General features: G+C 43.0%; 1 protein-coding gene across 4 annotated transcripts in view; it reads right to left on the bottom strand.

Annotated features, from left to right (window-relative positions):
- Positions 1–12,510, bottom strand: part of fhod3a (formin homology 2 domain containing 3a) — a 62,716-nt gene that overhangs the window by 2,950 nt on the left and 47,256 nt on the right. For 2 of the 4 annotated variants that reach the window (XM_039605843.1, XM_039605846.1), the window contains 13 exons: positions 12,070–12,293; positions 9,953–10,276; positions 9,080–9,780; positions 7,340–7,480; positions 4,779–4,937; positions 4,492–4,674; positions 3,538–3,657; positions 3,285–3,446; positions 1,892–2,082; positions 1,509–1,713; positions 1,310–1,333; positions 893–1,100; positions 644–808 (listed from right to left, as the gene is read on the bottom strand). In XM_039605843.1, coding sequence (XP_039461777.1) covers positions 644–808; positions 893–1,100; positions 1,310–1,333; positions 1,509–1,713; positions 1,892–2,082; positions 3,285–3,446; positions 3,538–3,657; positions 4,492–4,674; positions 4,779–4,937; positions 7,340–7,480; positions 9,080–9,780; positions 9,953–10,276; positions 12,070–12,293 — 2,807 coding nt within the window. The remainder of the gene's footprint in view (positions 1–643; positions 809–892; positions 1,101–1,309; positions 1,334–1,508; positions 1,714–1,891; positions 2,083–3,284; positions 3,447–3,537; positions 3,658–4,491; positions 4,675–4,778; positions 4,938–7,339; positions 7,481–9,079; positions 9,781–9,952; positions 10,277–12,069; positions 12,294–12,510) is intronic. The other 2 variants (XM_039605844.1, XM_039605845.1) reach the window with 2 other exon arrangements.

The raw sequence follows: 12,510 nt of genomic DNA, 5'->3' as shown, positions 1-12,510 counted from the left end.
AGGGGCAGAGAGGAGGATGTTACTCTCAGTGTTGTGGCGCATTTCAGGAGGACGCTGCTAATAAAGTTACACAATTACACGGTGAATTCGAGTTTATTATTATATTTACAAAATACCACAGTTTTTGTCTTGGACGTATCATTTTATTTTGTTTTATTTATCTGCGACACCTTAAAGTGAAAATATTGTCTGACATTAAACCGGTCCGGGGGCAAAAAAGGTTGGGGACTGCTGGTATAAGGGGTCCATCTTAGAGTCCATCTTCTTTATACAGTCTACAAACTGTATTCTACCTCATGTAGAAAAATTTATGTTGTTGCCTGTAGTGACTTTAAGGTGCTTAATTTCCCTTTGCTTTCAGTTAATCTGAATGCTGTATTTAGCTTTATATTTATATGAAAGCAGTGTCATGGTTTTGAAGTGGGTTTTTTTTTTTTTCTCTTTTGCAAAACTTCAAACTATATTTCACATATTTTTTCTTATGCTAGTTTCCTGATGTCTTCTTGGAGGTGTTACTCATCATCCACTATGCAGTCAGCTTCTTAGATTAGATACATTTTCATGGTCAGGCTTTTGAAAGCCTGACATATTCAGAACTTAAATTAGCGCGACGTGTGCAGTTGGAACAGAGGTGAGTGCGTACATGATTTGCGGTTGGCCCTGGACCTCCTCCTCTCTCTGGGCTGGGTTCTGGTTCCTGGACCCTGAGTGGCCGACCTCACTATGCGCTCCATGATTTCGTCTGCAGCATCATCTCCACAGATCTGAGTGTCCTCCACAGGCGGAGTCCATGCCTGCATGCTGCGTCCTGCATAAACAGGTGAGAAAATCTTTAGCAGAGAAATCCTTTCGAGTGACCCAACTCCAGAAATCTTCTTTCTCCCTTCCCCACCTCCTCGTCCAGGCCGTGACCTGGTCCGTGTCCGCAGTCCCGGCACGCCGCTGCCCTCCTTGTCACTGCCACTGAGACTGGTTCTCAGCACCGCTTTCATGTGCTCGTGCTCTGCAGCATCCTCGGCATGCTCCAAACCCTGAGGCTGCTCAATTTCCTGACCCCCACTGGGGGCGCTGTTGTTGCTCCCTGCGCTACTCCGACCACACTGTTGGAGCGAGACGGAATCAAAGCGGATCAGAATTTAGCAGCTGAGTATTCTGAACTTTAACACGGCAAAGTGGAAGCACCAAGAAAAACATCCAACTGCAAACAGTACAGCGCCTGGTGCCTTTGACTGATTCAACCACTCAGATGTTAAAGTCGTTTAGATGCAGTTAGTGGATTCATGCACACAAACACACAGACAGCTGATACCTCACGCTCCTCTTCATCATCAGACTATAGGAGAAATAAAGAGTGAAAGTCAAAGAATAGTTCAAAGAAAAGCGAGAAAGGTGAAAAAGCAGCACTTCAGTTTGAAGAAAAAAACAAGAACAAAAAGGGGTTGGAAGTGTGTGTGTGTGTGTGTGTGTGTGTGTGTGTTTGTGTGTTTGAGAGAGAGAGAGATGCTCACAGGAGTGTTTACATCCATGATCATCTTTCCTCGGGTCTTGTTGCGCTCGCGATGGTCGGCTCGTTTCTGTTTCTGCTGCAGCACGCGCTCTCGGGTGGTCCGGTACTCCAGCGCAAACTCGCTGAGGATTTTACTGAACCTGTGGACGCTGATCTCTCTCACACTGTAGGCCGGGTGACCAAGGAACAGCAGGAAGGAGTGGAACCTGAAAGGAAGAAGATGAGGGTGATGGCAACTCTTCCTACCTCCTGTTTTATGTGTTGCACTACACAGATTTTCTCATTCACACAGCACAGTGTTGGTTTTAGTAGAATAATTAGTTTTGTTTGTTTTTTTTGTGGTAAACATCAATAATAAATGATTCAAACTGTGAGACGAGCTACCTGTTGATGATCCTGCGGTGAACAATCTTGAGGATGATGATTCGCTCTGCGCAGTCTTTGAGGAAGTCGGACATCTTCTGCTTCAGCTGGGGCTTCATCTCGTGCTTGGCAATCACCTTCAGGTGGTCCCACGAGGCTTTGCAGCGCCGCTCCATCTGACACAAGTTCTCCTGCAGCTGGTCAAAATCCACCTGTTGAAAAAAACGTTTATACAATCCAATTCACATTACTCAAACACAGGATATCTTAGTGCCCAGGGGCGTAATTTTCAGGGGGGTTATGGCCCCCCCAAATAATCAGACCCAACCTATATAACCCCCCAATAAAATTATGAATTATCTTGCATAAATAGGCTGTTGATTTTCTTTACTCATTTCAGTTATTACCAGCAAAATAGTTGCATGTTTAATCATCTGGGAATTTACCCAGATTTATTTATTTATTTAGACAGATCTTGACCCCCCCAATGTTCAGCACAAAGTTATGCCGATGTTAGTGCCCATTTACAAGATTTCTGTAAAATGATACTAAAGATTTAAAGAATGTCTATATGTGTGTTCATCTTTATGTCCTCGGCCTATATTGAATTTTATTTCAAAAATGATTCTCAGTTGTCTGGATGAACAGTCCCTCTAATGGTTTCAAGTCCACTTACCATTTGTATAGGTGTTCCACAGGGATCTATTCTTGGACCTCTTTTATTCACTCTATATATAAGCAATTTTATCTCTGCCACTCAAAACTGCAATGTAGAATTTATATGCTGATGACACTATTCTATATGCCACTGGCTCTTGCCTTGATCTGGCCATTGCAAATCTACAGTTTAATCTACAGTGAGTCAAAATCCTCTGGTCATACATAAATTTATTTTAAGCGCTAATAAATCATAAGTGCATGGTATTTATAAGGTCACTTAAAAGTATCCGACCACATTCAAAACTTTCATGGTGATAGAAGTGAAACTTTTAATTGTTATAAATATTTAGGACAACTACTCTTGCACATACTTTTTTTTAAATGTGTGTGTCTAATAATTTATCCTAAAAAACACCAATTTTAAACCAAAAACCACGTCTCAACCTTCAAAAAGACCCTAGGATCACACACACACATTCAACAAACAACTAACCACGGACACACTTTTCCTCAACAGCTTTTGTTTGCATGTTTAACAGGTAAGGTCCCCTCCCATTCTGCTCTGAAATTTAAATGATTATTGGCTGCGGTTTGATAATTTGGTTGTGGCATGAGGTGCTCAGTCAGGGGAAAAAAATTATGTTTTATCTTTTTAGGTTTTTGGACTTATTTTGACAAAATTCAAGGAAATGTAACTCTTGATCTTTTACAGTGTAGAGATGCAGAATAGTTTAGCAGCGAATGCAGAGCATACTTTTGCAGAGCGCGTGATGGCTCCTATCTCGGAGTAGAGGTCGGTGCTCTGAGGGAAGTTTTCCACCACCACAGAGCAGACGTGATGGAGCAGTGACTGCTTATGGACCGTGTCCTTCACTTCTGGAACCTTCTCCAAGTAGGTCAGCTCAAAACCTTTAGCCTGGAACAGGAATGTTGTGTTTAATTTGAGAAACAAACTCAGATTCTACTGACTTGTCTCCCGGTAATCTGATGTAATAGTCGTGACTCACACTGGTGCCGTTGAGGAAGTTTCCGATGGAGAGCAGCGTAGAGAGGACGTAGCGGATAGTTTTGTTCTTCTCCAGCTGATCCATACCCTCCTTCAGATCCTGCAGTGGCTCTGCTACTTCCTAGGAGCAGGAAAACACACACACACACACACAAACAAACTGTTATACAAGTTAATTAAGACTCCCAAAGACATGTGTTTCATTAGTCTGCCATTAAATAAACAGCGAACAGGTGCATGTTGTCTACCACCTAAAACCATCTGCTCTTGTTTAAGGTCGCGAGAGGTTGCCACAGAGGTTGCTGCTTCGGTCAAACTTCAGCACGAAACATGTTTCTGATTAAGTCGACGTCTTGTTTCTGTGCAGCTGGTTCTCTTGAGTGCATGTGTTTGTGTGCCTGCATGCTATGCTTCCCTCCATTAAAGCTTCCACTTCCAGAGCAGAGCCGGGAGCACGGCTCTGCCGAATATGCGGTGGGGAGAATCGTGCCTTACATGGAGATTAAAGACAACAACATCCCGCTGGATGCTGTAAAATTTACAGGGCGGTAACAGAGGGGCAGCATGTTTCTCATACTCCAGGCTTTGGCTTTGAACTTCTCCTCCTGGATGCATTCTTCGCTCGCATAAAACACGATGCCGTGCCAGAAGAAGACGAGGTGCCGCTAATAAGCATGCATATTTTGTCATGATGTAACTATGTTGATGCTTTGCGGATGTTCTTTGTACTAAAAGGATGTTGATACTTAGTGACACGGGTATAAAGAGTACACACAATAAGCACACATGCTGAGCACATTTGCTCAAACCTCTGTGGTCTGTTTCTGCTTTAAGGAAACCACTTTTACTTGCTAAGTATTATTTCAAGTGTGGATGTAGTGATGGTGTTGGTTTAGCTTTCCCGCCCCTTATGGAAAGTACATTTTCCTTAACACTAAGGTTTTTGTTGTTTCACCTTCTCCGTTGCCTCGTAGTCCATTTTAAAGGCCCAGAGCTGGAGTCTGGCAGAGAGCTCACTGATGGAGGACAGGGTGAGGAGAAACTGCTCTGCAGAGCCCAGCGGGACATCAGGGTTGGCCAGCTGAGCCTCCTGAATCTTCTGCTTCTCCTCCTCTGTGGGGATCATCGTCAGGATTTTCTGTGAGGGGAAAAACGAACTTGTGGGATTAGAGAGGACAGCAAAGTGCAGATGTGATCTGTTTATCACTCCCTTTCTTTTTTACCGTTGTTTGAATCTCTCACCTCTATGCCCTCCTTGTTGAGAGCATACTCGTCAAAGTTGAGGATGGCTGTCTTGATGGTGCGAGGTGGAGGCAGGACTGTCAGACCAATATTAATGGCGTTGCTCCTCTTGGAATCCAAAACGATGATCTCTTGGCGTTTGCCATCGGCCGCTGTTTTCTGGAGCATAAAAATACAGACGGGGGGGGGGGGTCACTGCTGGATCTCTGTTTTGCTCCCTCCTGTATTTTCTGTGTCTCGTTTCTCAGTGTGGTCTGGTTTATGGGCTTGCAAGGATTAGAGGGCCCATCACTCAGGTTACATTGACTGCAGCTGTGAACTAAATAGGCAGTAGAAGCAGGAAACACCATGACAGATTAGCTGTATACTATGTGTGTGTTTGTGTGTGCGTTCTTATTTATGTGAGTGTCAATGTAGGGGCATCAACCTCACCGCCATCATAAACTATTAAAGGAAGGAAGTCATAGCATGTCAACAGTTAACAGTGTAACAGAGTAGGTGCAAAGACCTTGTTAGTGTCAATGGTGAAGCTTAAACTGGCCTGTGGAGCTGTGTGATGGGAAGTGGCATCTGCTGCCCTCTGAAACTCCTCATATTTAGTGACTCGGAAATGAAGTGCTGGTGTAGCACAGACTGGAGCTTTTACGATACTTCCTGTGAAATTTCAACAACGTGGAGCTGCACTCCCAGCATGAAGGAAAAGTTAATATACTGTGTAGGAATTTAAGTACAACACAATGTGAGTTTGTACAAACACCACAAGACCTTTCTGCCATCCAAACAGAAACTTGTGACTGTTTTTTATTAGAACAAGATGAGGATTAACATGTGTCTTGTTGTAAGTATGCACTGTGTAAATACAGTTTATATGGTTGATGTTTCCTTCCAATAGCTTTAAGCTCAGGATATCATTTTGAGGTACAGTGAACAGACTGAACAGCCCAGTTAAAGAGTGTAAAATCTCATCACTAGGTATCAGTACACTGCAGATTGGAGTCAAAGGAATTCAGTTTTTTTTACCTGTCCTAATTCGAGTGCATAATCCGAGCTACAGTGGCTGCTGTACTGAGTGTAAGCTGTCAGTCCGCTGTTTACCTCAGCTGTCAATATGCCATGTGTCCACATCTATTTACTTTAAGAGGTGGTAAAACTTTGTGAAAGGAGCCTGATACAAGTCAATGAGTCAGTGACGCTCACCGTTCTCAAATTACAGCAATACTGAAGGACTATTAGCAAATAAATTCTCATATGATATGAGGAGACTGTTTATTAGAGGAAAATTGTCATTATTATGACACCTAAAATTTATTACATGATGGTAGCTTAGCTGTTGCTGTTGTTTATCGGGCCCATGTCAGCTAACCGGAGACAGAGGGGTCGCATGTCTACTCTGCTGGTGGTATATAATTGCAACAATATTGGAATAAATAAGCATGTTCATAGCATGTTTTTGTGTGTTAGAGCGCTGAAATCGATTCAAGAGATTTTTTTCAGATAGTGGTCGTGTTTTTTTTTTCATTCCATTTTTCCTTCTTTGATGAACAGGACCCCTCTCAGATGATAAAAAATGGTATGATCCTTCATATTCAGAGTCTGAACGTGCAGACATGAATTAAAATTTGCCTCCACAGGCCGCAAATGCCTGAATTCCCTTTTTACTCTAACTTTGTTGTACTACATATGTGTCCGCTGTCTAGCCACATACATAATGGTGGGACTTCACAAACCAGTGTCTAGTCCTATGTATTTTTCATGTATTAATTAAGCTCATCAGAATGCCTCAGTTTGTTGGAAGACGTAATTACACGCTACTCAATGTAAATTTATGTGTAAAACATTCTTTTTTTTTCAATTAAATAAATAAAAAACAAACAACTGACTGTACCTTTAAGGTTGGAGACAAAAAGAAATACGTGTCACAAAAGTACACCGGCTGTAGAAGGGAAACTTTATTTGATTTTAAATATTCTAACCATGTAATTTTAATAGGAAGGTTAAGAATGCACATTATGAACAACAATGAGCAACATGAATAAAGCTTCTTCTGACCTCAGATGGCTTCAGTGCACCGGTGGTCCACTTTGCTTGCGCTGCTTTGATAACTACAGACCACCATCATGCCGTCACATTATTTGTAGTCCAGTAGCTGAACTGAAGTGAGCTACTACTAACTCATTCAGCTCAAAAATATATTGGTTTTTCTTTTTTTTGGTAGCAGTGGATCAGGAGTTCAAAGTGCGAGGCCTGACTTTATCTCCCCTTCTTTGCAGATCATATTTTTCTTATTTTGAGGCTTTGTGAGAATTACAAACGATCCAGAACTGGACCACCTGATCAGGATCAAGACACACACGACCTTGTTTAACCTGTGAAAAATCTGCCTTCAAAGTAAAAAAATAATAGACAAAAACTTTTAACTGCTTGACAAAGATTTGACAGTTTATATAAAAAGCAAATTTTGAAATAGTTCTAATTATTGTTATTAAAGGGATAATCTCACAGCACTTCTCTTAGATACTACTAGAACTAATTTTCGGAGTCAGTATCGTACAGTTACATACCTTTGTAACTGGTATTTCCTTTGACTTTGACTCAAACAGGTGTTCCAGTTTGGCTGTGTCCAACTTCACCGGTTCCAGTTTGGACCAGAATGACTCTCCACTCCTCTTGTAGTCCCTGTACTGACAGTCTGTCGGACGCACCTGATCACAAACAAAACAAGCATTGAGTGCATCAGATGGAGACATGTGTCCGACTCCCACTTCCTACAATAAAAGAGGTAAATGAGAGACTCTGAACTCAATGAACCACAAATACCAGCAGCCAAAGGAACATGTTGAGTGAGTCATTGTTTCTGGTGACTGTTTCATCTTAACTGGCTAATGGAAACATGCAGTTTTAAAAAAAAATCAACTTGGTATTTTGGCCTATAGCATCTTCTGCAATAGAGAATACGGACATAGTCAAATAAATCTTAAATGCTTATCTTATTTAGGCCCTCGGGCAGTATTAAAAATCACCACTGAAAGTGATTATACTTCACTGTTGCATAGACGGATCCAAGTTTTAAATCTACCATGCAAGAAATAAAAAACACTCGAAAGACTTCCAGACAAACTAACACCTACTCTAGGACTGGACACCTTAGGTCCTGAATGCTTACAATGTGTAACACAGTAGGAATATATTTTTCAAAATGTAATAACAATACTCTGTTGTCTGTATTTGATGTGTTATTGTGTGCTATTTAAATGATTTGCAAATTATAGCATATATAATGCTGTGCAAAAGTCTTCACCCGCCCCTCATTTCTATATATTTTGCTAGCAAATATCTAGAAATAGGGAAATATGCACAGCAATTTGTTTAAACGTCAGCAAACACACAGCAAATATAGTATAAAAAGGCAAAAAAAGAGTAAGTACAATTATAACAAGCTTTAAAGTCCGTATTCAGTACGACCACCGTTATTCTTCAACACAGCCTGAACACTCTTAGGTAAACTTTCCTGTATTTTCCTTTCAGTCTTCAGGAATAGTTCTCCAGGCTTCTTAAAGGACATTCAAAGCTCTTCTTTGGATATTGACTGGCTTTTATCCTGTTGTCTGTCAGGATGATTCCACACTGCCTCAGTAATGTTGAGGTCCGAGCTCTGGGGAGGCCAATCCATGACTGATTGTTCCATTGTGTGTTTTCCAATCCAGGTATGCTTTTGCTGCATTGACAGTGTGTTTTAGACAGCTGTCACGCTGTAAAATGAAGCCAATCAGATGCTTTCCAGGTGGTATTTTATTACACTGTATCTGTTGGTACTTTTCTGCATTCATAGTTCCATCATTTCGGACAAGATGCCCACCCAACACTACTGACTGAAACACAGCCCAAACCATAACAGCAGACAGTCACTGCTGCACCTCTCTCCTGACCCGCTGTGTACATGTTGATGAAGCTTTGAAGCAAAATTTATTTTAATCACTCCATAAGCTCTGTTGCCACCAATTTTCCATCTAGTTCTTGTGTAATTTGACTCCCCTCAGCCATTTCTCCATCGTTCCCTTCCTTAAGAATGGCTTGTTCACAGCATTTCTGATGAGGTGATTTGTGCCTCCAAATGGAATTAAAACACCTTCTTTCACTGCCAGGGTACAAGAGCTGATCTGAAGGTGGTTCTTAAAGCAGCCAATGTCCAAAGAAAAACTCAAGACATTTCCACAGTACTTTTTCTCAGTGTTTTACACAGCATCCCAACAAAACTTTATCAGTACAGCAATGAAATTATAACGTGTGTGTTTTTTTCTCACCTCACTCCAGAAGAGTCTGATTGTCTTCTTCTTTTTGTTAAAGAGAGGCGGCTCTGGAGGAGGAGGCACTGGAATTAGGGCGTTAAATGAAGGAGGAGGTGGAGGCCTCATGCTTCCAAATAAGGGTGGGGGGGGAGGGCAACTGCCCAACATGGGTGGGGGTGGAGGGAAGCGGGGGATGCAGGGCGGAGGCGGGGGCAGGGGCGGGAGCTCACCGCAGCCCCCCATCAAAACGGCGTCGAGGATGTCCTTGTCGTCTTCCTCTGTGAGGTCGGTGAAGTTGATGTCCCCGATGAGCAGCTCTCGAGGGCTGGCCAGCAGCTGGTCCCAGATCGTGTCCGATTCCTTTTTGGGCGGGGGAGCAGGGGGCTCGTTGGCCGGGCCGTCCAAGTGAGCGTGAGACGTGCCGATGTCCTTGATCAAGTCTCCGAACCGCTCGGCGATCGGTCGGATGCTGCCGCGATGGTCCGACTTCTCGTCCCTGCTGTTCTTCTCTTGGTCTTCCCCAGGTTGCCTGTTAGCATCCTGCTGCGCCTCTTTGTCCTCCCCCTCCCCTTCCTCCTTCTCCTTCTCCTTGTCCACATCTTCCTCTTCCTCCTCATCGCTGGGCTTCTTGTTCTGGGAGTACAGCATGTCGAGCATAAAGAGTTTGCTGTTGAGGAGTTTGTTGCAGTTCTCATTCACCTCTGCCTCCTTAAAGCCTGGAAAGAGGGCGATGTGGTTAAAGAAGGAAAGGAAGAAAACGCACACTGCAGCTCACACCCAGTGACTTTATAGTTTCATTAGAGTGAAATGAATCATAAATGCAGGTTCTTGAAGCCATATCTAAATCATAAAAATGGATTAATTTCCACATTCTCTTTTAAAACCCACCGCTCTCATTGCTGCCCCTCTCCTCTCTTTCCAGAGTGCTGCTGGCGGAGGAGATGCTGGAGGCTGAGCAGTTGTCCTTCTCGTTTACTTCCTCATTCTGCCGTTCCTTGTCGCTCAGGATGCCACTGTCCTCCTCTGCCTCCTCTCTCTCCTTCTCTGGTTCCTCTGCCTGTTCCTCAACTTCTTCCTCTTCCTTTTCTTCTGTCACTTCCTCCTCTACTTCCACGTCTTTCTGTCCTTCCTCTTCCTCCTCCTCCTCAGCAGCAGTGGCTTCTGCCTCTTTCTCCTCTGCTTCTATACTGGCACTAAAGTCGTCGGCTTCTTCTGTCACAAAAACATCAGAGTTATTTACCTCCTCTCACGTTTTTTTTACAACTTCCATTGGAGTTCAGTCACACAGAAACATATTGTATGGCACTACATGTGACATATCTATGACGAAATACTGTTTGAAAGATGTGTTTTAAAGGCACCTCTGTTGGTGGCGACAAGAAAAACAAAAACACAGACACTCAGTATAATGTAAATAATACAGCACATACACAAAGCCAGGCTGCGGCAGGACCAGGATATGAGCAGGAAATGAAGAATTAAGTTCCTGTTTACACCGAAACACACACACGTGTACACGGTACACAGTCGTAACTCAACAGCACAGTCCACGCACTGAGGCTGGCAGGGTTAGAATAACATGATGGCGCGAGGCCTCAAACACCGGCCTGTGTGAGCGACACAACTTCAGTTTGTGGCTTTGCGTGCACTCCCAAAACGAGGCTGTTTCCTTGCATGGATGTGTTGGCACGCCACATTCAAAAACGTCTTTCAAAAGTTCATTTCACCCCTTCACCCATATCCCTTCACTCTTTTCCAAAAGTATCCTCTCCTCTTACTACTTTCCACAATCTGTTTCCCTCGCGTCTGTATGTTGATTTAAATGGTGAGCTGCAAAGTAAAAACCATGTAAGGTTGAGAATAAGTGCCGTAGGCCGCTCAGATAGAAACTGAACAGGACAGCCTGTGTTTTTAATTATTAGTTTTCAAAGAATTTGCCAGCAGCACTGGAGACCTTTCACACATCATCACAGCTGTCTGTACACACAGTCTATGGCTACAGGTAACATTAAAAATGTTACTAACATTAAAATAAATCCATATGAATCTTGGCAACTGTCTGATGAGCACCACTGCAGACGTCACAAGAAGCTAGCTTTTTAGTTAGAACTGGATCAGGTGACCACAAAACCTTCCTTAGTTACACTGCAATCGGCCTAGGCTGCGTTGGACTTCCCATGATGCACTGGATGTTTCTACTTCACTCATCTTTTTTTTCCCTCTGTGTTTATACACCATTCTGCATTTAATCATTAGTTATTATTAATATTTGCCTCTCTTCCACAGTGTGATTTCTGTGGAAGTGGACCCTCCCCTCGAGAACAGCTAGACATGACAGATGGCTTCCTGCTAAAAAGTAGTTTTTCCTTCCCACTGTCGCCAAAGTGCTTGCTCACAGGGGGTTGTATCATTGTTCCTTTTTTTTCTGCATCATTTTACCATCACTTTACTTTACAATATAAAGCAGCTCTAGGCAATAAAAACATGTCCAGACTTCCTCAGCTCTCTCTTGAAGGCTGTTTTTTTTCCCTTTTGGTACGTTGCACTCGGTACTGAGAAGCAGCTGCTCCCAACCTTGATCCTGTTAACGTCTAAAACTTTAAATGTATCATAGTAGATCCATGCTGCCTTTGCATGCACTAAGGAGCTGTAACTCAATTTATGTTTGAAAACTTGCAGAAAGCAATGGCCTTTTCAATTTAGTTTTATTGATACAGCGCAAAATCACAACAACAGTTGCCCCAAGGTGCATTATATAGTAAGGTAAAGTCCCTAAAATAATAACAACACATTCCCAGCTTCTCATCAAGGTATGAACCTAAACATTGCCCTGATATTGTTGTGTGCAGGATCCAAACTAGTTTGCAGTAGTAATATCTTAGAATACATATGGGTGCCAACTGGCTACAGTTTTGTAACAAGAGGCGATTACATCTCCTAATAATCGATCATCCACGTTCTCATTGACAGATCGATGCATCGAACATGTTTCTCAGCAATCCTACCAGTCTCAGATGGAGTGCAGGGAACGTCGGTTGGAGTCTCTGCTTCAAGCTCAGCCTCTGCGTCCTCCTGTGAGGCGAAGGAAGACGGCGTGCTGCTGCGTGATGATGACGGAGGCCAGGCTTCTGAGGGTTCAAAGTTCAGGTCGACGGCAGGTTGATTCCTCGACACCCTGGCGCGCTCCCTTTCGTACTCTTCCGCCGCCAGACGTTCCACGTTCTTATACCTGAAGGATGGAGAGGGAGAGAGGAGAAGGATGGATGTAAAAACAAGAAAAAAACAGAGAGAACTTTAGACAATGTTCTGTCTGTCTCAGCTCTCACAGCAGCGCCATTCTCAGTGTTAGACTTTGCCAAATCACCCCAAACTAAACCACTTGTCACTGCTCTCTGCCAAAGTACCTGAGTTCATTAAAAAAAAATACAAAAAAACCTCCCACCCAG

The sequence above is a fragment of the Oreochromis aureus genome, linkage group 22 (assembly GCF_013358895.1).
Source record: "Oreochromis aureus strain Israel breed Guangdong linkage group 22, ZZ_aureus, whole genome shotgun sequence".
Taxonomy (NCBI): Eukaryota; Metazoa; Chordata; class Actinopteri; order Cichliformes; family Cichlidae; genus Oreochromis; species Oreochromis aureus.
The sequence above is the reverse complement of the archived record's forward strand: the minus strand, read 5'-3'. Positions and strand labels throughout refer to the sequence as shown.